Here is a 24938-nt window from a genome sequence, read left to right as displayed (position 1 = left end):
TCACTATATTTAGGGTTTATGATTGATTTCTAGATTGTTCAAGTGTACAATTGGATTAATCTTTTGATTATTCTATTGCTAGTAAAGGGTTAGGATATTTGTGTAATTGTTGAATAACCCTTACACAAGTAGAGAACGTGAGACCTCGTAGAGGGATTCTATTGAGGAATCGTGTGTGAAGATAACACTAGTAAGTGGACCTTGCGCTAAGAGTCTAACTGATAGGATCAACCTAAGTTCACATAACTTAAAGCTTCCGATTGGGTTACATCTCGAGTGCGCTACTATTTGGTGGTTCAGTTGGATAGAAATTGATATGCGAGCACTTCGGTATCAAGTTACACAAGGAGCTTTTGGGATAACACTGCTCTAGTTGTTATTCTACGGTTGGTGATGAATGGTTCTTACAAACAATAAATAAGTATTCTAATCATGTTAACGCTTGGTAACGGCGAAGGATTCCTTAATCATCTCTTTTCTTTATTATGTTTTTATCTATCTCACAACAAAACCCCCGTTTGTTATTTACTTTATCTTGTTGATCAAATAACCTATCAATTACACATCTCTCTGTGGGAACGATCTCTTATTACCGCTATATTACCAGTTAATTAGTGGGAAATACATTTATTAATTTGTTGTGCCTACGACAGCCCATACAAATTTTGGCACCGTTGCCGGGGAGCAGTCGCTAATTGATTTGTTATTTGTTTAACTTGTTTTTTTTAGATTTTTTTTTTGATTTTATATTTCTTGTGAGTCGTCATGTGTCCTTACGGAAATAACATGTACGGAGCACAAGATCAATCATATGATAGTGGTAATCAATATGGTTTACAATCTCATTCATATGACAACTACCAACCATCCTATGGGTATAATCAAAACCAATCTTTTGGCTATGATCAATATCCCACAGAGCCTTATGGATATTCACATGCATATCAACAACCTTATGACGGGTATGTAAGTGAGCAACCACAAGGATGGGAGGATAGTTGTGCTTCTAATGATAATTATTCTAGTCTGGCAGATTTAATGCACCAATTTATGGATAAGCTGGACCATCATATTCAAATAATGCACGATCTCAAAAAAAAAAAAGACTGAAGTATCACACCAAGAAATTCAAAGGAGCACGGAGAATTCTCAAATACAAATGTCTCAACTTAGTGAGATAAGGAACGAAAAAGAAGTTTGGTCTCAAAACCAAATTAATTATGAAGTTCCAAGGGACAATAACGAATATTTTGGAGATGAGCAACCTTTTGAAATTCCTTGCAACAATGATGAAGTTATTCCAACTCCGGATCTTAATAATGATCACTCGCCTATTCAAAAGGAGGAGCCTTGGCCGGTTGATTTGCAAGAAGTAGATCCGATTTTCTGTTTGTCGGAGACTCATACGGAAGACCCTAGTATTTTCACTAATGAACTAGACTTCCTAGGAGAGGATTCTGATTCTGGTGACGAGGCTGACGAAGAGATTGAGAATGAAACCAAATTGATTGAAATCGTGGAAGACCCAATTGAGCTAGATAATAATAGTTCAACAGAGGACCACGATATTCTTGAGGCAAATAATTCACTGTTAATTACGAATGAGGATCCGAAACAAGGTTTGTCTAATCCTTCTATATCTATTGATCATATTCCTCCAATTGAAGTAGTTTCTCAAAGAGTTGTTAACCCAACTTTTAAGAAAATACCTCACTTAGGATTGGAGTTGTGTGCTTCTAAAGTTTTAACGGATTATTTTGCTTCTAAGTATCCACCACTTGATGTGTTTGATTCGAGTATTGTGCAGGTTCACCAAGCTGAGGAACCTATTGAAGTTCCCGAATTCTATGTTCTCTATCCACTTTCGAGTGTAGAAAGGACTAAATGTGGGGGAAACTTCAATAAAGTAATAGCTTCAATATCTACATTTTGTGCTAATATTTTTGTGAAGCTATTATTTGAATTGCAGATTGTTATTTGGAAGAATTACCAAATTTTCAGATTGTTGGTATACGGACGATAACAATAACGTCGGGCTTTGACGACATTAAACCAAGCGCTAAATGGGAGGCAACCCGTCGGTTATGTATCTCTATCCCTTTTTGTTTTAGTTTTCTTAGTTTGTGATATTATATCTTGCATTCCCATCCTAGATTTTACAAGTCCTATATCTATAATGAAAGTTTTGACGAATTCTCGTCAGAAAATTCTGACTGCGCACTTGTCACGAAAATAACTCTCTAGACTTCATACGAAGTCCGATTTGAGTGGTTGACCCTAAGTTTTAAAGAGGACAGACTCTACTTTCTTTTCCAAAAATAAAATCTGAATTCGGAGTCTATTAAGTTGGAGTTATAGGCCTGGACATTTGAGTTTCGGTATTTTTCCATAACTTTTTCAGATTGCATGTCTGACAGTCCGGAGGCAATAAAAGTCACACCGTTTATCGAAACACTGTGAAATTTTTACACGTTATAAAAAAAACATAGGCGAACAACTTTTGTTTAGGAAGTTGTTCCTAGTTCCCTAGAAATTGGTACAGGTGTCGAGTTTTTCAGGGCTGTTATGTCAGAAATCAGAATTTTCGGTTTTGAACATTGAGGACAATGTTGAGTTTAAGTGTGGGGGAGTAGTTAAGCATGTTTTGCTTGCATATACACATAAAAATAATAATACTCTTTGATTTCTTGCATTCTTTAGACTTCATCTTTTGGATTTAATTATGAGCTAATTAGGATGACACTCTAAATCTTTTAAGGTTGAATTACAGTTCTTACGACTATAGATTGAGTTCCACTTTATCATTCCACAATTCTTAAATATATGCTTTCATAATTGAATGTGAAACTAAGCTATGGTAGTCATTTGAAAGATTCATCCTCGCAATTATTACTTAATCACTTTCTTTTTCTTTTTGCAGTTATATGTTTCTCTAAAGTAATTTGGTGGGATCCTGATACTACCGTGGATGTTGTAGCAAGGTAATCATTGGTTGAGTTATTTGAAATACCCATATACAATTGTCTTACACTCAGAAAGAGTGAGCCGATAAAACAAAAAAAAAAACAAAACAAAACACACATATATAAGGCTCCTCTTCATTTATCGGCACTAATAAATGATAGGTCCGGAATTGCGGACTAGTCATAGTCGATAAAAACAAAAACCATATCATCATTATATAGCAAGTCAAAAAGACTATTGATGAGGTTCTTGACACTTGGATAGCCGTATGTGTGAAACATTGTCTCTGTCGCCTAAGAAAGCGTGGAATGCAGGATCCAAGGCAACTATCATGTACTTGCTGACAAGGAACATGCGCTTAGATTATCTAATCATGTGGTCGAGTTAAATGGATGCTTCTCTCAACTAGTGCACTATAAATATACACTACACCATTTTTTCCGATTCGAATCGGTTATTGAGCGTTACGAATCGGGGTTGTAACTGTTCCGGACCGTTACGAAAAGGGGTGCTACAATTTTTTTGTAAAGGCCCAAAAACCGTTAAGATTTTTTTTTGTAACGGCGCTTGTAACAGCGAAGAGCCGTTACTACGTGGCACTGTCGTAACATGCGAGAGCCGTTACGAATTTATTTAGTAACAGAACGTTGTAACAAGCTGAAGCCGTTACGAATTTTTTGCAACAGTAAAAAAATTACTGCCGGTCAACCTTGACCTGGTCAAAATCAGTCAGCAATGACTAATTTTGACCAGGTCAAGGTTGACCGGCAGCTCATTCTCGGCCGGAATACGCCGGAATTCAAAATAACCACCTGCATACACCTTTCATTTATTCTTCACAATCAACAATATTTTTTTCAATCAAATTCATGTCCATTCAATCAATTCTTATCACATTCAAATGGATTCATACAAAGGATTCATACAAAATAGAACTTAAATTATTCTAAGTATCAAATAGTAGGGGAATGTATACAAATTCCCATAAGTATCAGTTCATAGAAATTCCTATGTTCACAAATTTATATAAGTTAGACTGTACATAGAAACTTACTGCAAATTTTCTATGTTCACAGCTAGAGCTGATAAACCAACTTGAAGCTGCAAATTTTAAGACTTCAAGTTCAAAATCCATGCATAAAGTTATAGATGAAAAGTATCTGCTAAGTTTAAACTTCCTAAGCATATATAACAACCTATGTTAAAAGCATACAAAACTTCAAAAAAATATAAATTGGGGAGAAGACCAATAAGAAATACTTACTGTGGTTTTGTAATAAGAACAAGCCCATGATTTAGTCATCAAGAGCTTCAACTGAAACTGCAACCACTGATCCAGGCCATCATTGCAATTGGTCCTGAAACAAACCAAAGTCCATAAGCTCTCTCGCACGGCAACAAACAAAAGTCCCGTAAGAAACATGGAATCTAGAAATATACAAGTTAAGTACTTACCCGATATTCTAGAAGGTACAAAAGTTGATTCCAATCCAGTTGTAGTTCACTTCCCACCAGCATAATACCTCGCAAGTATAAATTGAAGGTCAGAAACCATGCCTCTTAAACTTTATAGTACAAATATAACCAAGTGAAGTACTTACCAGGGATTGATATTTCCCCGGCTGGCTACTTCTGCTTCAGCTGACCTTGCGAGAAGTCCCCTGTGCATTCACATATAATAGAACAAAAGCCACCCACACATATACAAATAAATGATGAACTGAAAGTGCATATCCATTCATAAGTCGGTTTGTGTTCACATAATTCAGGAAAAAGTTACATCAGACAAAAAAAGTTGCTTCAAGTAAAGCTATTCTTATGCACAACTGCATAAGAGTATGCGTATGAGTCAGCATACATACAAAAGTGTGAACTGCAAAAAAAAAGGGAAAATAAGCCTAAATACTTGTTATGCAGCACTGCAGAAGTTGCTTTAAGTAAATCTATTCTTATGCACAACTGCATAAGAGTATGCGTAACAGTCAGCATACACACAAAAGTGTGAACTGGAAAAAAAAGGGGAAAATAAGCCTAAAAACTTGTTATGCACCACTACATAAGAGCATACGTAAAAAAGTTTGAACTGCATAAAAAGGCCAAAAAGAACCATATGAGTTGAGGAAGATACTACGCGATGCTCAAAAAGGTTGACACATCAAAAAGAAAGAGATGGTGTGTCGTAACTTGAGAGGCACATCTTTGGATGAAGCACATATCCTCCAATTTCAACGTCTCTGAAGGTCGTTGCATACTTGTTGGCACTCACAGTTATTGCATCTGGATTGGAAATAATATCGATACACACCTTGGCAAGATGTAAGGGTACATGATCTCCGTGAATTATTTCTCCTAAACCACCAGTACAGATGTTACCAGTTGCAACCACTTGACCCTCGAAGTTCAGTAATGAACAACGCGGCATGCCATGTACTCCTGATGCAGCTGGTGAACTCGTCGCAGCTTGTGGAGATGATAGATGTGAAGCAGAAACACCCTGTGGAGATGATAGAGGTGAAGCAGAAACACCCTGTGGAGATGGAGCTTTTGAGGTGCTGGCCAAGTTTGAGCCAACTGATGCTGGCATTGCATATTGGATATCTTGAACTATGTGGCATAATTTTCCAAGTCATTCGATTAGAACCCCCACCTTTACACCTAGTTCTTCCACCATTTGAGTAACACCACCCTCCTTCTGTTTCAACTCATTGACCTTGTGACGCGCAAGAGCAGAAAGTTGGACTTGTGTACGAGATACAAGACCAAGAGAACGAGCCCGTCCTCTAGTATCCTTTCCAAAAGCCGCAGCAAGTGCACAAAGTTCCTCTACTAGAAGACCTGCATCCAGTTTTTCTTTGATCTCTTCTTGCGCCTTCTTCAGCTTATCCTGTTGTGCCAAGCATAACAATCGAGAAAATTATAATATGTTTAACTAAAAACAATGAGAAGACTTGAAATAACTGAAAGTGAACTGACTCACAACATACGGCTGGGCGCTAGGTAATATTGAACCACTCTCTTGTGTATGAGCTTTAAGCCACACATCCTCAGGACTGATCTCTACATCAGGATTCTCGGCCTCCTACATTTACAGAGATCGAGACAAGTTGTGAATATATCAGAGTTTGAGGCATTATTGAAATACAACAGAGATGGGGAAAATTGTTAATGTAGAAGAGATCGAGAAAACTTACGTACCAATTCAGCTCTGACCAAACAATGAGGTTTGCGACCGGAAAAATGTGTGTAGCCATATTGTTGTCTTTTCCGCTTATGGTCAATTCTACTTTGTGATGCCTTTTCTTCGTTTTCATTTTCACAAAATTTTATCCAATCCTCTTCTCTTACAGTTGGTGGAACATGTAGAATCCTTTCTTCATGAGTAGGGTACAAATCATAATGATCGGTACGTAACTCAGTTTTAAATCTCCTCCATGGACCAGCCATGGACTTCTGAACAATATCCTTCAATGTTTCAGGGATATTAAATTCGTCTTGTAAAGTCAGATATCATTAATGGATTACTGAGGATACAACCACTATAAAATAAGTTAAAGGAGTGAACAACAACTGAGGATACAACCCTCATTAAGGTAAGTTTTGTACCTTAAGGGTATTCCAAACATCATCCTTATGCTTCTGAGGCACAAGCTTCCAGTTTTTGTATGAAACAGGCACATGTGTACGAACCAATGAGCCCTTCCGGTGACCAACTGTCGTGCAGTTCCCGGAAACTGGTTGTCCATACTCATTGACGACTACTGCTGCCATATCCTGGAAAAAAAAACAAACATCATGAAAGAAAATATTGCACAAGAGAATACATATCACAGAACCAGCGAATAAAACAAATAACACCTCTCAAATAATAAGCGATCAAATAAAACAAAACAAAAGCAAAACAAGAGCAAAACAAAGGCAATCGTTCTTTTTATAGATATTCGTGAAGCGCAACACATTGCAAAGGTGGCATCAGTTTCATTTCAAATAGAACCAATTGAAAGCAACTTTTTGAAATTCTCATTGTCAGTAAGAACTGATTGATAAGCTGTAGGAACTTCAAATTTATCTACTGAACAAGTTAACCCCTGATGTGAGTGCAACACCACGGACCATCCCTCATCTGTAAGATCCTTCGAGTAGAACACTTGAGTCGCTTCAGATGCAAGGATAAACGGCTCATCGGACACTCTAACTTTTTTTTCATCTTGGATAAGTTGACCTTTATAACCTTTGAAACTGCATCAACCTTACACGCATTCTTATCTCCAACACTAACCCAATCACAACAGAAAACAGTTTCTTCAAACTCCATGTAATTCAAGACGATAATCTCTTTAATAACTCCGTAATAAGTTATTTCTGCTTCCTCGGCCGACTTCGCTTTCAGTCTTGTAAAAGCTTTCATTGATACGCCACTTTTTGCGATATATTCTTCGCCTCACAACCTAGTGTGCTAAAAGTAAAGCCATTGACTTGGTATTTCCTGTAGGATCGTGCCTTGAAGAGGGGTCCTTGCACGAGTCTCCAAAGTGTTGAATCAGTCTCTTTGGCTTCTATCAACTATAAAAGTTCATGTTGGAGTTAGTATCACAACCAAAAACATAACAAGTTGGGATGAAAGATTTAAGATATCATGTTACCTCGTCGCGCAACCATACATGAAAACTCTTTGAGGTCTGCTGACCATTAGACGTGTTGCCGCTAACATAGGAATCATACTTCCTGCAACCACATAAAAATAGTATCAAATAATGAAAACATCTTAATGCATCAATGAAACTGCTATCTCAAATAAAACCAAATACATAGACATTGATACTTCAAAGAACAAACAAATAGCATAACTCTAGCATACTACACAACAATTTAAAATTCACATTGAAGCAGTAATGTTTACCTTCGCCAGTCATCTATCTCAAAATACTTAGATAGGATCCAGCTGCGGCATTGTTCAAATTGTACTTGAGTTAAAGTCATACTCTTTCCAGTACTTAGAGGCATCTCATCTGCAAACTCATAGTCATCATCTAAAAAAGCCCGTCGAGTATGTTTATGAGTACCATCACCATCATCTGACATGCCATCCATAAAAAATAAGCTTCTCGCAACGAATACCCTCTCGCAATGCATCCCTCAATGTACCTTTTATTGCGCACCAACCCTTTAAAGCCTTTCATTAACCTACAAAGAATAGTAAAGTGTAGAAGCTGTCAAGGCCTTGTCAATCATGATTCTTATAATAAGTTGTCAACTTCATAAAATTTCAGAAGAAAAAACCTTCAAATATAAACTTTCTTAATCAAAGTATCTTACACTCAGCACCTGACATTCCATATAACATTCTCAAATTCAATTTAATCTATAAAGCAAGGGTTTGTACCCTCCATATCAGCACTAGCATAACGCACATAGTAAGATGTTAAAAGACACAACCTTTCAATAATGAGAACTAACAGTTCCACTCCTTTTTATGGTTACCATTGGATTTTTATACTACTGTGTTAGTCCAGTCATCAGTTAACAACTGAGTTCCACTAAATAATTACAACACTAGAAATTTCTAATAAGGACATTACGGATTCGCAAATAGTATATTCACGAAATAAAGTCATCCTCTAGCATAAAAGAAATTAATCATGACAGCACAATAAACAAAATTGCTAAACAGGGGAAATAGTCAAGTGGGAAATTTACCTCTCAAAGGGGTACATCCACCTAAATCTGACCGGAGCGCAGATTAAAGCTTCATCTTCCAGATGAATCATCAGGTGGATACTAATGACAAAGAAGGATGGAGGAAAGTATTTTTCTAGAACACACATCGCCTCCACCAAACTAGCTTTATCTTGTAAAATATGCTCTCTGTTAATAACCTTCGCACATAAAATATTGAAAATAAACTAATCCGTAGAAGAGCAACTCTCAGATCTTTAGGAAATGAAGTTGCAGTATGAACAAGCAGTGGAAACAAAGACTGCATCATAACATGGTAATCATGAGACTTTAAATTCTTCAACTCCGGTGGATTTATACCAACGTTTTTGCGAAGATTGGAACAAAAATTTGAAGGCACCCTTAAATTCTTCAAAACTGTACAAAAAGCAACTTTTTCCTCCTTTGTTAAGGCAAAAGACCCATCTTCCGTTGTTGTCTTGCCCGTGTTGTCATCCTCTTTCAACCATAACCGCTTTTTAATCCCCATAGCTTCCATATCTTTATGTACATTAAGACCATCTTTTGACTTGGTATTTCCCAATACAGTATTAACAATGTTCTCAGTTATATTCTTCTCGGTATGCATCACATCTGTACAGTGACGAACTGTGTTCGCTCCCCAATACGGCAAATCATAAAGAATAGACCTTCGAGAAAATAAAGAGTGATCGGAAATTTCTTCATCAGCATACCCTTCAGTCCCTCTTTTAAGTTTCTTTGATGGTGGTTTTCCTTTACCCTGTTTGCTTTTCAAATTAGCTACCATCTTTTGAACTTGCAATCCTGTTAGTGTCCATGGAGCTTTACCATGCTCAACTCCTCCACTGAAGTTTGTTTTATCATCTCTAAACTTGTGTTTCGTTGGCAGCCATCTTCGATGTCCCATATAACACAACTTCTTACTATATGGCAGCCACTCAACATCTGTTTCTTCTCCACAACTTGGACAAGCAAAATACCCATGAGTTACACATCCAGAAAGAGTCCCTAATGCTGGAAAATCATGAATTGCCCATAACAACCTAGATCTCATCAGAAATTCAGAACCGGTGAAGCTGTCGAAAGTCATAACACCATCATTCCATAACTCTTTCAACTCTTCAATCAATGGTTGTAAGTAAACATCAATATCTTTACTTGGTGCTCTCGGGCCTGATATCAACAAACATAACATAGAAAACTCCCTCTTCATACCTATCTAAGGAGGAAGATTATACGGACAGAGAATTACCGGCCAACAGCTGTAATTGAGACCAAAGCATCCATTGGGGTTAAAGCCGTCAGTTGCTATACCAAGAGTAACATTCCGTGCTTCCTTAGTAAACTCTGTACAAAAACTATCCGCACAATGCCAAGCCGAAGAATCAGCGGGATGACGCATTACATTGATATCTTTTTGTGCTCTAAAATGCCAAAGCATCGCCTCTGCTATCCATGGTATACTATAAATCTTTTCAGCCTTGCAATTATTGGAAAGCGTCTCAACGTCTTCTGCGCAACTTGAGTAAGTTTTCTCTCATCATTGAAAACTCTTACATACCGCGGTTCTTGACATACAGGGCACTTCAGCAATGGACTCTTATCCTTCCAATAGAGTATACAATCATTCACGCAAGCATCGTAGGTTACATATCCATCCCCAACTCTTGAATTATCTTCTTGACATCTGGAAACTTACTTGGCAGGGTGTTTTCTTCGGGAAGCAACTCTTTTATCAATTCTAACATTACAGTCATACCATTATCTGAAATCGCATACTGAGTCTTTATGTTGTTTACCATTATCGCTACATACAATGCCGACTTTCCTTTAGGACACGAAGGATATAATGGTACTCTTGCTCGCTCGGACGCTGATAACTTTTTCTTACAACACCCCTTGGTCCCAACATTCTCATCCACATCCACATTTGTTGTAACATTCTCATCCACATCCACACCTGCTGTAACATTCTCATCCACATCAACTCCTGCTGTGACATTCACATCCATATCCATAGCAGATGTAACATTCCCATCCACATCCACACCTACTGTAACATTCCCATCCATACCTGCTGTAGTGTTATCCCTATGTCTTGACCGTGCTTCTACTGAACTTTCACCATGATGACGCCATGTTGTATACGTCAAACAAATACCATATTTGAGCAAATGCAATGATATCTCACTAAGTGAAACTGAACCTTTACCATTCATACAATTTCGACAAGGACATGAAAATAAAACTCCCACCACCATTATTCTTGGCAAACTGTATAAATGACCTCACACCTTGTATGTATTCACCAGACTTACGGTCACACTTCATCCATTTCTTGTTCTCATCAGATGACATATTACCCTTCAAAATAGACTTTATAGGATCAAACCAAGCACTTAGTCCTAGTGGTGGGTTTTCCGAAGCCCTCATGAAAACGACAGAAACATCCTCTCAACGAGGAGAGGATGAGCTACAAGTAGTTCATAGAATCAAAAATGAGAATATAAATGTTCTCATGAACTATATACCAATGTTGATTTATTTATCTAAGTAGAGGTTAGGAGTGCATGGATCCATTACGTTTACGTCGTAGATTAAACCATGAAGCATCTCAACTTAAGCTTATTTGTATACCGATGTGTGTGCTCCAGGAAATATAAGTCATTTAGTCGCATGTACAGGTTGTCACTTTATTAACTTCACAAAGCATCAATACCATCTTGTCTTGAATATCATGATCATATATGCAAAAAAAATAAAAATAAAAAATAAAAAATATTCTAGCAACGTGCTTCGGGCACCATGTTATCAAGGATCCTCAAAGGCCACTTGAACAAATAAAAATTCACAAAAGGCCACAGAATTGCACCTGGTCGGCTGACATATAAGAATAAGTGGTGATATGGTTTAAGCGGCCTCCATCCAATCCATATAAGAGTAAGTGGTGAGATGGCTTAAACAGCCTCCATCCAATCCATATAAAAGGTGAGATGGCTGAAGTGGCCTCCATCCAATCCATATAAGCGGTAGGAATGGCTAAAGCGGCCTCCTTAACAGTGAAAAGAAAAAAGGAGATGAAAGATGATGATACGAGCGGACTAGTAATACAATCCAAAGGCCCAAAAACTAAAAGTTCTTTCATAATAAAATGTTCATAGTTATACTCTGAGTTTACAACATTTCATGCAAAAATTCTTGAAAGATACTTCAGTAAACTCTCATCGCGCGTGACAACAATTTTTGCGAACTAAGAATTTTTTAAGGAGAGATTATTTTCAGCTGAGATTGAAACCCGAGTGACATCTTAAAAGAATTTTCACGCATACTGACGTTTAACACCTACCGCTTCTCGTAAACCTTTCAAAAATATTCCAATAACCACTTCAAAACCGGAGCGCTGAATGCCGGACTATGTCGCGGGAATCGGAAACCCAAACTAGTTTGGGAACATTCCAATAACCACTTCATCGCCGCCCTATTCGCTCGAAACTTTAGCTATACACAAGCGCTTTATGATCCCCCTCTCCCAGTTTTTTCCGCTTCCTGTCTGCGGATAGACCGCTAAAGCACCATGAATCTTTCAAAACAACAAATAGCGTAGGGGTCAGATATTTCTCATGGGAACTCGGAACAAGGAAATGATGAACAAAGGGTGAGGTCAAAATGAGGACTAAGTTGCCTATTGGGTTACCTGATAATTAACCCAATAATCACGGGAACTAATGTTGATACATGAAAAATAACTACCTTATTGAATAAATCCTTAAAATAAGTCAAGCCTAAGAGGGATAATGTGGATTTGGGGACTACAGTCCAAGACCCATGGAGGAACCCATAGATTATGGGAGATGCAGAAGGATTTAAAGGGAAGATTAGAGGTCATAATATGAGGAGTGACAATTAGTGTAAATAAAAAGGTTTTGAAGACATGTGGCATGATGTCATGAAGAGAGGATAAATTTTGGAATATCTATAAATAAGAAAAGGAGATATAATAGAAGGGGGTCTTTTTCCTCGTCTCTTCTCTTGGGAATTGGATGTGTTGTGACTAGTACGACTAAAACTAATATCATATTGATATTCATCCCTCAATAGATAACACCATAAGAAAAGAAACATACTCCTGGTCTATTAAGTCATTTTTACTCAAGTAATACTAGGATTTAACTTTGAGTAGTTGTAGACCCATTAAATATAAATTAACAATCGAAAGGGGATTTTACATTTGTCACTTGGGCTTCTTCTTGTTTCCATTTGTAGTCTTTTTTTTCTTCCACATATGTTCTCGATTTAAGAGAAACCAGACTCTCCACATAACTTTCTGGATACCTGCTCATATTAACACCATGGAATAGAACCTTTTTAGTTTCTCCATTATACTCATCGCATAGACTCAACTGATCGTTAGCATAAACTATAGAATCTCACCATTTTAAAAAGACCATATCGGCTTGAAAAATGGATCTCTGGCTATCCTTTCTTGGGTAGTTGTAAATACTTTAGTCCAAGATTCTCCTAATCCATAATCTTGCTTGCATCACCCATATATCCGTTCGGGTACCAATAATAGAAAACACTACACGTAGGCAGTCTCGAAAGATCCCCACTTCTCTATACACTTTCAAACTTTCCAGAGGTTGCATAGTTTCTTCCGGAAAGGGAACATCCATGATTCTGTCTTGGTTAATATCGAAACAAACTATAAGTTTAGTAGATGTTCCTTCAGTGGTTACCATAGCACCTGACCAGTGGAGAACACCATTAATAAGCACCCCATTAGGACTTTCGTGCAAATGACCAGAAAATATGTAAGGCTCTCTGCTTTCCATAGCTTTCCAGGACCTTGATCCTAAAAATATGTAAGGGTCTGTGCTTTGCAGAGTTCTCCAACACTTGGAACCTAACGTATAAACTTCAATTTTTTTGCCCGGAAAATTTTCATAACCCGAAATTGTCACTAACTTGTAATCATCGGTGTTGCTATCATAGCCAAACCCATATCTATAAAAGTAGTTTGATTCACACCGAAGTGCCAATTCGATATTCGTAAATTCACCCGTTGTTGGGTTCCAAACACAAATCCGATTTTCCTGATCAATACTGTTTCCATAACTAGAAACACCCAAACAAATCAATCCATTACAAGATCCAAGAGGTGCAATGGCCTTAGTATATCTTTCTTCAAATGGGTAATCCATTAAAACAACTTTCACTTCTGATACAGCTGATAATGAAATTGATTTGTAATCCACGGAAATAATTATAGGGTTCTTACGTTGATCATACCGAGAACGACCAAACATGAGTCTGGGGTTGTTACTTTGAATTGATCGATTAAGGTGAGTCTTGATAAAACTAGGTTTAGAAAGTAGACTACACAAGGGCTTGCACACACATCTACATGTTAAGATTGAATTAACCGGTAATCTGAGAAAAATATCTACCCGATTCTCCTCTGGAAGACTCCATATTGAAGACATTTCTTCAAGTTTCACTTGAAAGAGAGGTCTACTTAAGAGACTTCAAGATAAAATGAAAGGCATTGGATTATGAAATGAAGAGACATTGAACTTGGGTTGGTTCAGTAGACCTCAGGATTGCAACGAGGGACATCTTGCCATCGATTGCAAATTTGTCACATTTATGACTACTGATACTAGCAAATCTGTTCAGATTTCACTGTCAACCTTAACCATTAACTACTCTATTTTTCTTTTCCGGAGATGATACCTATCAGGATTTTCCACCTTTTTTTGAAAGCACAAATCCATGTATTGCAGTAATGAAATTTATTGATATAAAAAGGGCAGAGAACAAAAACTGGAAAGGAACATTGACCAAAACATCTCAAAAAGAAAAACGACAAATTACGAAAATAATTATCGAAGAACAAATTCACATCTTCCTGATATTGGAGGATGATACAAGGCACGAGATTGATAACAGTGATCTTAATTTCTATTGCAGGCAAAATTGATGTGAGTCTCAACAAACTTCCGGCTAGAACACATAGCACGCCAGGTCTTGCATACGCACCTGCAAATCAAGACGGTTCTCGCAGGTAACCTTGCAAGGATCTGAGTTAAAACTTTTTCTGGAAGGCTATTAAACAGACATGTTGCTTCTTCTTGTACGGAACTAGACTTTGCAGCAGCACCTCCGCCAACACTTATGTGCTCCATTGCCAAAAAAAACAAAGCGTTTGAAACCGAGGAAACAAACCACGGGTTTGTATAAGAGGGGTTTTAAATAACTTAAAAAAGGCCCCTTGCCATATATGTGTCCGTAAATAGCTTTGATGGAAAAGTTAATTGGGTGGACTGACCGAAGTAAGGGAAGACCTTTATATGAACGATTTTTTGGGGACCATGGTTTTTTTGGGGACCATGATTTTATTTTGGGTAAAGACATTAGAAGTAAATCTAGATCACCCCTTATCTAGATATTTATATTAATACCTAAATTACCCTCCTGATTAATTTTGGGTGATGATTAGTTAGTGTAATGATTAGTGAGATGATTAATTTAAAGATAATTAGTGAGATTAAAAAATCAGATGTTTTTTTTTAAAGAAGTAGAATTATTGAGAGAATAAAGTTAGAGAAGATGAAGAAGGAAAACATGAAAAACGATGGATTTTACCAACCACAGCCGGAGGAAAGGTATTTGGGGTACCCAGGTATGCTTCAAACTTAGATATTGTTGGTTGAATTGTTCCAAACTTTCAAAAAAAATGAAAAATTTTATGTAGATTTGGGCCAGTTCGGTTACCATATGTCAAGAACATGTAACCGAACATACCTGAAAGTGTAGTTCTGTTACGTTTTCCAAACACGCAGGTTACCGAACTCGCTCGTTAATGGAGGTTTTGGTCGTACAGTGTAATGTTCGATTACCTAGGATAAAATGGTAGGTAACCGAACTTTGAACTTAACAATTTATTTGGGTACATCTTGTGTGTTCGGTTAGTTCGCAAACTTCAACGCAACCAAGTTCCTAACCGAACTGCAGGTTAAAAGTAACCTAGTGTTAGAATTTCGGTTGGTTCGCAAACTTCAACATATTTTGCGAATCAACCTAACTGGCTTATATATGCATATATGCAATTAGGCAAACGTTCGATTACTACGAAATTTATTTCTTGGCGAATTAGGTAGAGTTCGGTTACGAAGTTTCAAAGGTAGAGTTCGGTTACAAAGAAAACTTAACATTTTTGCGAACGAACCGAACTTGTGGACTTCTCATTATTTTCGTAAACTAAAGTTCGGTGATATCCTTATTTTGCGAAGGAACCGAACTTATGGACTTGATACAAGGAGTTCGGTTAAAAGTATTTTTTTGCGAATCAACCGAACTCTGAGTTCGGTTAAGAAAAAATTAATTCTTGATAAGCGAACTTTTCTCTGAAAAAAAACCCCTCCATTAAACCTCTCTGCAACTTCCATTTTCAACTCATTTTAATGATTACTTCTCATTTATTCAACCAAAAACGAATGACAAGTAATGAGTTTGTGAGAATATCTTTGTTAATGTTTTAAATTAAGCTATATATATATATATATATACATATATATATAGTGGTGGTGATGGTTGGTGGTGGTGGTAATCATAGGTGGTGGTGGTAATCGGTGGTTGGTGGTGGTGATAATCGGAGGAGGTGGTGGTGGTAATCGGCGGTGGTGGGCGGTGGTAATTGGTGGTTGCTGGTGGTGATAATCGGAGGCGGTGGTGGTGGTAATCGGCGATGGTGGGAGGAGGTGGTGGTTATATATATATATATATAGGTGGTTGTTGGGTTGGTTTTAAATTAAATTAGGTTAAGGGTAGGTTAGTCATTTCAATGCTTTAGGACACCCCTTATAACTATAGGGAAGGTGGCCTAATAAAACCATGGTCCCCTCAAAAAAACCATGGTCCCCAAAAAATCGTTCCTTTATATGGTCACTTTTTTTCTAAAATGTAAAAGCATCTCCAATGTTTGGGGTCAAGGTCATCTTATATTGAGGTCTTATTACGACCTTTTGAGTGTGGGTCATTCACTACATGACGAAAAATAATAAATATAAGACTTTCTACCTTAAATTCCATCTCCAATCACCAAGATCCTATCCAACATTTTTCGTCTAAATTTATAGACAAAAGATGATGTGGACTTAAGACCGAGGTCATGAAGAAGGTCTAAATAAGACTTTCTCCTTGACCCCCACTTGGTCCCCACATGGACATGTCATCTTCCTTTATGACCTCCACCCTAATGTTGGAGATGAAAAGTTGGTATAAAATGCCTTAAATCCTATATGTCATGTCTTTTTAAGACCTACACCTCTAGCATTGGAGATGCTCTAAGTGATCAATTGACACAAAAAGATTGGAAATGGTTAAGACGGAAAACCAAAAATGTCCCTCTCTTTTAGTCCAATTACTATAATTTCTTATGTATCTTATATTTTCAGGGGTATAATTGGAAAACAAACTTTGATATAACATATCTAAAAATCCGTGCCTTGGAATTTTACAAATTTTATCTCGTTGGAAAGGTTATAAAAAACTCTACACAACAAGTACAAACAACAATATCAAATTTAGAGTTTTGACGAAAAACTCGGAGGTATTTATCATTTTAGGCACAATTTTAGAAAATTAAATATATATCCATTATGCAAACCACCACAAAGGATATGCATCAACTAATTTTCCGTTGCAACTAATAAAACTATGTACTCCCTCCATTTCAAGAAAAATGATCCTTTCATTTTAGGCACAATTCTCGAAAAATGAATGTATAGCCATTATGCAAACCACCACAAAGGATGCATAACAGATCAGAAAAAGTGATACTTTCACATCTCGTTTCGGGAAAAGTGATATTTTCGCTCAGTTTCGGGAAAAGTGATACTTTCGCTTCGTTTCAGAAAAAGTATCAATTTTTCTGAAACATGGTGAAAGTATCACTTTTCCGAAACGGGGAGAAAATATCATTTTTTCCGAAACGGGGAGAAAATATCATTTTTTCTAAAACGGAGCGAAAGTATCACTTTTTCTGAAACGAGGTGAAAGTATCACCTTTTCTGAAACGGGACGAAAATAGTCCCCGAGAAATCCCATCTTCAGATTCTTTTTCGGTCGGCCCTCCCACCGTGACAACGGTCGTACTAGTTTTAACAAAAAAACGTGCCGCTCCAGAAATAGAACTTGATTAGGAATCTGAAAAATTATTTTCCTAATAAAATTGGATTCTCCATAAAACCAAGGCCAAGTACCAACTAAGTTCAATAAACAACAAAAAGGTTCGTAAAGGTTGTTTCATAAACCAACTAGCCTGCTGAACATCTCACTGTGAAAATGGCACTGCAACTAGGCTGTTCGGAGGATAATATTCATACAGGCACTGTGTATACTACCAGAAACTTCTCCCGGACCAAAAGACCTACCATAGCGAGTTTATCAGCATTTGAGATTCTTTCCATCTGCATTAATAATATTGATGTGATCGAAAGAGCCATAAAGCTTCATAGTGTTCCTTAAATCTTCAGGTGCAGTTTACAATTTGACCCATGATGGACTGGGCCCTTACAGTCACCAAAAATCACCACCTCCTATTCCTTCTCTTTTCAGCCCTTTCCACAGGCCAGAGCTTCGGCTACATTAGATCCTGAAATGAACAATGAATCAAATTGAAAATTGCCAATGCTGCCATTCTTAACAAGGGATGCATCCTCTTGGTAATTTTCAGTAAAAAAAAAAAAATCCTTGGCACCCTAACAACATTGGTACTTCTTTTGACCTTTTGGAAGGGAAATCCAAGTGCTCGTAAAATAATGATATTCTGCTCTAAGGATGAAATTTGAATTGCAACAACGATGATAAAAATTAGTGCTTGCCTGGGGGAATGATCAATGTAAAACACTTTCAATTGCATACATAATTCTATAGACGCTCTAAGGATCACATGACGCAGAAGCTAATGTTGGCATGCCTTAAGACAGCAAACAAGTATGATGAGGGTTGCTAGTTTCAATTATATAAACACATATAGAGATATTACTGACGTCTACCTGGACAATTTCATCTAACTCGTACTGTTTTGGAGTATTACAAAAAAATGTGTCCTACTAACTCATGCTAGTTCTGCACAAACTTAGTCATCAGGTAGCCAGTATATGTGGGTCTCATAGCACTGCTCTATTTAAAACCTCATACAGTTAACATAATTTTACTTACCTGGACATGTTCATCTAAGTTCCAACTCATCCTATTTTGGAGGACTGTAAACACAAGGGATAGAGTGTTTAAACATCAAATGATGGCAATGCCTCCCTCAATATTGTATTAGGCACTAGCCGAGGTGAGGCGCCAGGCCCTTCGCCTAGCGCCTAGGCTCTAGGCGCCCAGAAAAAAATTAAAAACAAAAAATTTGTTCACACTTTGGCGCCTTGTGCGTTTTATTGTTTAGGCGCCTAGAGGGAGACTCGTGCGCCTAGAGCACCTAAGCGGGTGCCTAGAGCGCCTTTAACAATATAGATTGGTATACCTCTAAAGCTGACACAAACTGATTAAGAAAACAAACGATGTAAATGGGAGCAGGCAGACGAATATGCCTCTAGTGTAGTGACAAAGTAATATACGGGACGATGCTGTGTTTTCAATCTTTGCGCACACTCATGCAATCACTAACGTATAACCTTTTGTTCCATAATATATGCGAATAAGAATGTATACAAAATCAGATCAAAGACAGATAACACCAAAAGAAACATACATCATAAGAAATCTAAGTCATTTCTACTTATCTAATATTTCATTATAAACTTTAAGTAGTTGCAGACCCAACAAATATAAACAATCAAAAAAATGACCACATGCATAAGATACGAGAATTTACCTTTGTCGCTTAGGCTTCTTCTTGTTTCCATCTGTAGTCCTTTTCTTCACATATGTTCTCGATTTAAAAGAAACCAGGCTCTCCAAATAACTTTCTGGATACCTGCTCATATTAATACCATGGACTGGAACCTTTCTAGTTTGTCCATTATTTATATCGCATAAAATCAATTGGTTGCAATCATAAACTAGAACGTCTCCATTTCCAAAAGACCATATCGGCTTTAAAAATGGATCTTGGGTCATTGTTAGCTGGGTAATGGTATATACTTTAGCCCAAGATTCTCTTACTCCATACTCTTGCATCACCCATATATCCATTCAGATATCTATGACAGAAAACACTACAGAAAGGCAGTCGCCCAACACCCCTACTTCTCTATACATTTTCTGATGTTTCTGTAGGGGTAGCATAGTTTCTTCAGGAAACGGAACATCCATAAGTATCCCGTTGTTAATATCAAAACAAACTATAAGTTCAGAGGAGGTTCCTTGGGTGGTGGCCATAGCGGCTGATCAGTGAAGAACACCCTTAATAAGCACCCCGTGAATGTTTTTGTGAAAACGACCAGAAAACATGTACCGGTCTGTGCTGTGAATAGTTTTCCAACACTTGGATCCTAATGTATAAACTTGAATGTTATTTCCACAACAATTTTCATGACCAGAATTTCTCACTAACTTATAATCTTCGATGTTGCTATCATAGCCGAAACCATATCTAACACAGTAGCTCAATCCATCCTGAAATTCCGATAATTGCACTATAAGATTCCTATACTCACCAGTTGATGGATTCCAAATGCAAATCCAATTTTTGGCATCAATACCCATTCCACCACTAGAAATACCCAAACAAATTAAACCATCACAAGAACCCAGAGTTATAATGGCCCTAGGTTTCTTACTTTCAAATGGGTAATCCATCGGAACAACTTTCACTTCAAAGAAATTTGAAGCTGATATTGATGAAATTGATTTGTAATCTACGGAATAAAAGATACGGTTCTTACGCTGATCATACTGAGGATGCCCAAACATGAGTCTAGGATTATTATTTTGAATTGATCGATTAAGGTGATTCTTGATAAAACCAGGTTTAGAAAGTAGATTACACAAGGGCTTGCACACTGTTGCGACACCGACTCTACACACCTGTTTCCTTACTTAAATTTGCTATAATTAGTTTGATGTTTCCTAGTTTAAGTTAGCTTCTTTTAATGCAGTTTAATTCCGTGTTTACCAAGTAAGTGAAACTATAAATACTTGCTCTACGATTGTTTTAAGATATAGAATTAATAGAACTCAGTTTTTGTTAAGCACTTCTTCTTATTATTCTCAACTTCAACTCTCTTCTCAATAGGTGGTTAATCTCCAACTCAAAGGGTTTCTCTAGGGTTCTTTAGTTCTCTTTTAAAGTATACCTAGTGTGTGGTCAAGAATCCTAACACCTGGTATCAGAGCGAGGTTTAGATCTTAGCCCAAATTCTCGACCAATTTTTTTTTTTTACAATGACTTGCACAGAAGAAATACAGCTTCTTGAAACACCCATACTAATGGTGCTGGAATTCTTGAAACACCAAGTCGTGCACCAACTATTAATCTGAAGTTTCCTTCTTTTGATGGGGATGATCCTGATGGATGGTTATTTCAAGCTGAACAGTATTTCTCTTGGCACACCATTTCTAATAATATGAAGGTTCAACTTGCTAGTGCTCACCTTAAATGAGATGCTAATGCATGGTTTCGTTGGAAGCGCACCATGATTGTAAATCCAACTTGGCCACAATTTTGTTCTCTAGTTCGTGAACGATTTTCTCCTGAAAAATTTGTTGTTGCTAAGATGGCTATTAGCACCATTAAACAGAAAGGTACGATTAACGATCACATCCCTGAATTTAAACGTCTTTTGAATTTTGTAGACTTTCCTGAATCGCACTTGATAAATCTGTTTATCCATTCTTTGAAACCTGAGGTTGGTTCTATGGTTAAGATACTTGAACCACTTACTTTGGCCTCATCCTTCAAGAAAGCACTCAACCAAGAGGAGGTATTGTTACAAGCTTCAAAACAACACCCACGTTCCAACCAGTTTAAACAATATAACCCTTCCAATTCTCAGATAAAGAAAACCCCTTTACCTCCAGGTTATAAAAAGCTTTCATGGGAAGCAATGAAGGAGAAACGAGAAAAAGGGCTTTGTTTTAATTGTGACAAACTTTTCCAACCTGGTCATGTGTGTGAGAAGCCTAGCTTACTGTTATTAGATGGTCCTCAAAATTCTGAATCAATCGATGATGAACAACTTGTTGTTACATTTACTGATGAAAATTCTACTCCGGAGATGGATGATCCTTCAATATCTCTTCATTCACTAATGGTACTACTAATCCTTCAACAATGAGAATCAATGGGTTTTCCAAAGCGCAACCACTTACCTTCTTAATAGATTCTGGTGCAACTCATAATTTTGTGAGTCCATCTATGGCAAAGCATTGTGGTTTTCGTATTACTTCGCCAACTAAACCCTTGAGTGGTACAGTTGGTGATGGGGGTATAATAAGCACCAATGGTCTGTGTTTGAACGTGCTTTTTCAATTACAAGATCATTAATTCCAGGATGATTTTCACATATTGAATATTAGTGGTTGTGATGCTGTTTTAGGAGTACAATAGTTACGTACTTTAGGACCAATAGCTTGGGATTTTGAGAAACTCTTAATGAAGTTCAGATTTGGCGGCGCAGATATCCAATTACTTGGTAATAATTCTTCTGCATTAATGATGTTGGATACTACTTCAATGCAGTGATTACTCCAAAAAGAAACTTATGGTGTCTTCTTACATTTATTTGAAATTAATACTTCAATCATTACTCCTCCAAAAATACCGCCTGAGATTCAACGGCTAATTTCAGAGTTTGCTGATATTTTCAAGATTCCATAATCACTTCCTCCTGCAAGAGTTCATGATCATCATATTCCTTTAGTACCTGGTTCTTCTCCAGTCAATTACGGCCTTATCATTACCCACATTTTCAAAAGGATGAAATTGAGAAAATATTTTTTGAGCTTCAACAATTAGGTTTGATAGGTCCTTCTTCCAGTCCTTTTTCTTCACCTATATTTTTAGGTTTGATACGTCCTTCTTCCAGTCCTTTTTCTCCAGTCCTTTTTCTTCACCTATGAAATTGAGACAATAGTTTTTGAGCTGCAACAATGGTTAGAAAGAAAGATGGTTCGTGGCGCATGTGTGTTGATTATAGAGCTTTAAATAAGTTAACAATCAAAGATCGATTTCCTATTCCAATGGTCGATGAATTACTGGATGAACTTCATGGAGCATGCATTTTTACAAAACTGGATTTACGCTCTGGATATTATCAGATAAGATTATACAAAGGAGACATTCCTAAAACTGCCTTTCGAACTCATGATGGTCATTATGAATTTCTAGTTATGCCGTTTGGACTTTCAAATACACCATCTACATTTCAGAGTTTGATGAATCACATTTTCAGGCCTTACTTAAGAAAGTTTGTTCTGGTGTTCTTCGATGATATACTGATTTATAGTAAAAACATGTCAGAACATTTGGAGCACTTATCTGCAGTTTTTGAAGTTTTATGAAAAAATCAATTGTTTGTTAAGAAATCGAAATGTACATTTTCTCAACAGTCAATTGGATATCTTGGCCATGTGATTTCATTTCAAGGTGCAGCAGTCGAAAATGAGAAGATACAAAGCATTTTATCTTGGCCTATGCCAACTACAATTAAAGCATTAAGAGGATTCTTAGGCTTAGCTGGATATTATAGGAAATTTGTCAAAGATTTTGGCAAAGTTTGTGCACCTTTAACTCAATTATCAAAAAAGGATGCATTCACATGGACTGAAGATGCAACTAAATATTTTCGCCTGCTCCAACAAGCATTAACTACCACTCCAGTTTTGATTCTTCCTGATTTCTCAAAAGAATTTTATTTGGAATGTGATGCTTCTGGGAATGGTTTGGGAGCTGTTTTAATGCAATGTGGTAGGACAATTGCTTACTACAGCAAAGGATTGTCTGGTAAGAACCTCAATTTATCAATATATGATAAATAAATGCTTGCCATCGTTTCTGCAGTTCAAAAATGGAGACCGTATTTACTTGGAAGACATTTCAAGATATACACTGATCACCATAGTCTGAAATATTTTTTAGAACAAAAAATTTCGTCTATGGAGCAACATAAATGGTTAAGTAAGCTGCTTGGATATGATTATGAGATCATTTTTCGACAGAGAAAAGAAAATGTTGCAGCAGATGCTTTATCCCGCACTACAGGGCCAACTTTTGCTGCACTTACTGCACCGATTTTTTCGGGTGTTACTTCCATTATTGAAGAAACAAAAAAAGATGTTGAAATGAAAGTTCTTATTAATAAAATTCAAGAACAGCATACCAGTAAACCTCATTATACTTTTTTTGATGGTATATTGCGCTACAAGAATCGTATTGTCGTGGTATCAACTTCAGCTTGGTGTTTTAAACTTCTCCAGGAATTTCATTCAAAACCTTTAGGGGGTCATTCTGGTTTTCTACGTACTTACAAACGACTTCAACAAAATTTCTACTGGAAAGGCATGAAACATTCAATTAAACAATTCATTGCACACTGTGGTATTTGCCAGAGAAGTAAGTCTGAGTCAATAGCTCCTCCAGGATTGTTACAGCCACTTCATATTCCTGCTGATATGTGGTTAGATATTTCAATGGATTTCATAAATGGTTTTCCACCATCTAACCGAAAAAACTCAATTCTGGTGGTTGTGGATCGATTGTCCAAATATGCACATTTCATAGCTCTTGCACACCCCTATTCTGCTGCTGATATAGCTGATGTTTTTGTACGAGAAGTGGTACGTGTGCATGGGATGCCTAAGAGCATTGTCACTGATCGAGACTCCATATTCATGAGCAAATTTTGGGAGGCATATTTTGCTCTTCAAGAAACTCAGCTATGTAGAAGCTCAGCTTATCATCCACAATCAGATGGACAAACGGAGGTAACAAATAAAACTCTTGAATGTTATTTGCGATGCTTTGCTAGTGTTAAACCAACTGAGTGGTCTAAGTGGTTACCATGGGCGAAATGGTGGTATAACACTAGCCATCACTCAGCTATCAATATGACACCATATGAGGCATTGTATAAAAGAACTCCACCAACTATCTTGAGTTATCTTCCTGGTTCCATTGTTGTTCATGATGTTGATCTTAATTTACGAGCTAGGGATCGTACCTTGAAGATTTTGAAATATCATCTTGAAGCTGCACAAGCTAGAATGAAGAACTATACTGATAAGCACAGGACTGAAAGGAGTTTTGTTGTTAACGACTGGGTATTTTT

General features: G+C 37.1%; 1 protein-coding gene and 1 long non-coding RNA gene across 2 annotated transcripts; both read right to left on the bottom strand.

Moving 5' to 3' along the window:
- Nucleotides 1-7469: 7469 nt before the first annotated feature.
- LOC113274512 lies at nt 7470-7907 on the bottom strand. Its single transcript, XR_003323035.1, has 3 exons — nt 7862-7907; nt 7605-7686; nt 7470-7524 (listed from the first exon to the last, which is right to left on the bottom strand). It is a non-coding gene; the product is annotated as an uncharacterized LOC113274512 (long non-coding RNA).
- Nucleotides 7908-13160: 5253 nt separating this feature from the next.
- On the bottom strand, nt 13161-13964 carry LOC113272038 (F-box/kelch-repeat protein At3g23880-like). The gene has a single exon (XM_026521951.1). The coding sequence runs from the start codon at nt 13962-13964 to the stop codon at nt 13161-13163; it is 804 nt and encodes a 267-aa protein (XP_026377736.1).
- Nucleotides 13965-24938: the final 10974 nt, after the last annotated feature.

The sequence above is a fragment of the Papaver somniferum genome, chromosome 4, assembly GCF_003573695.1.
Source record: "Papaver somniferum cultivar HN1 chromosome 4, ASM357369v1, whole genome shotgun sequence".
Taxonomy (NCBI): Eukaryota; Viridiplantae; Streptophyta; class Magnoliopsida; order Ranunculales; family Papaveraceae; genus Papaver; species Papaver somniferum.
The sequence above is the reverse complement of the archived record's forward strand: the minus strand, read 5'-3'. Positions and strand labels throughout refer to the sequence as shown.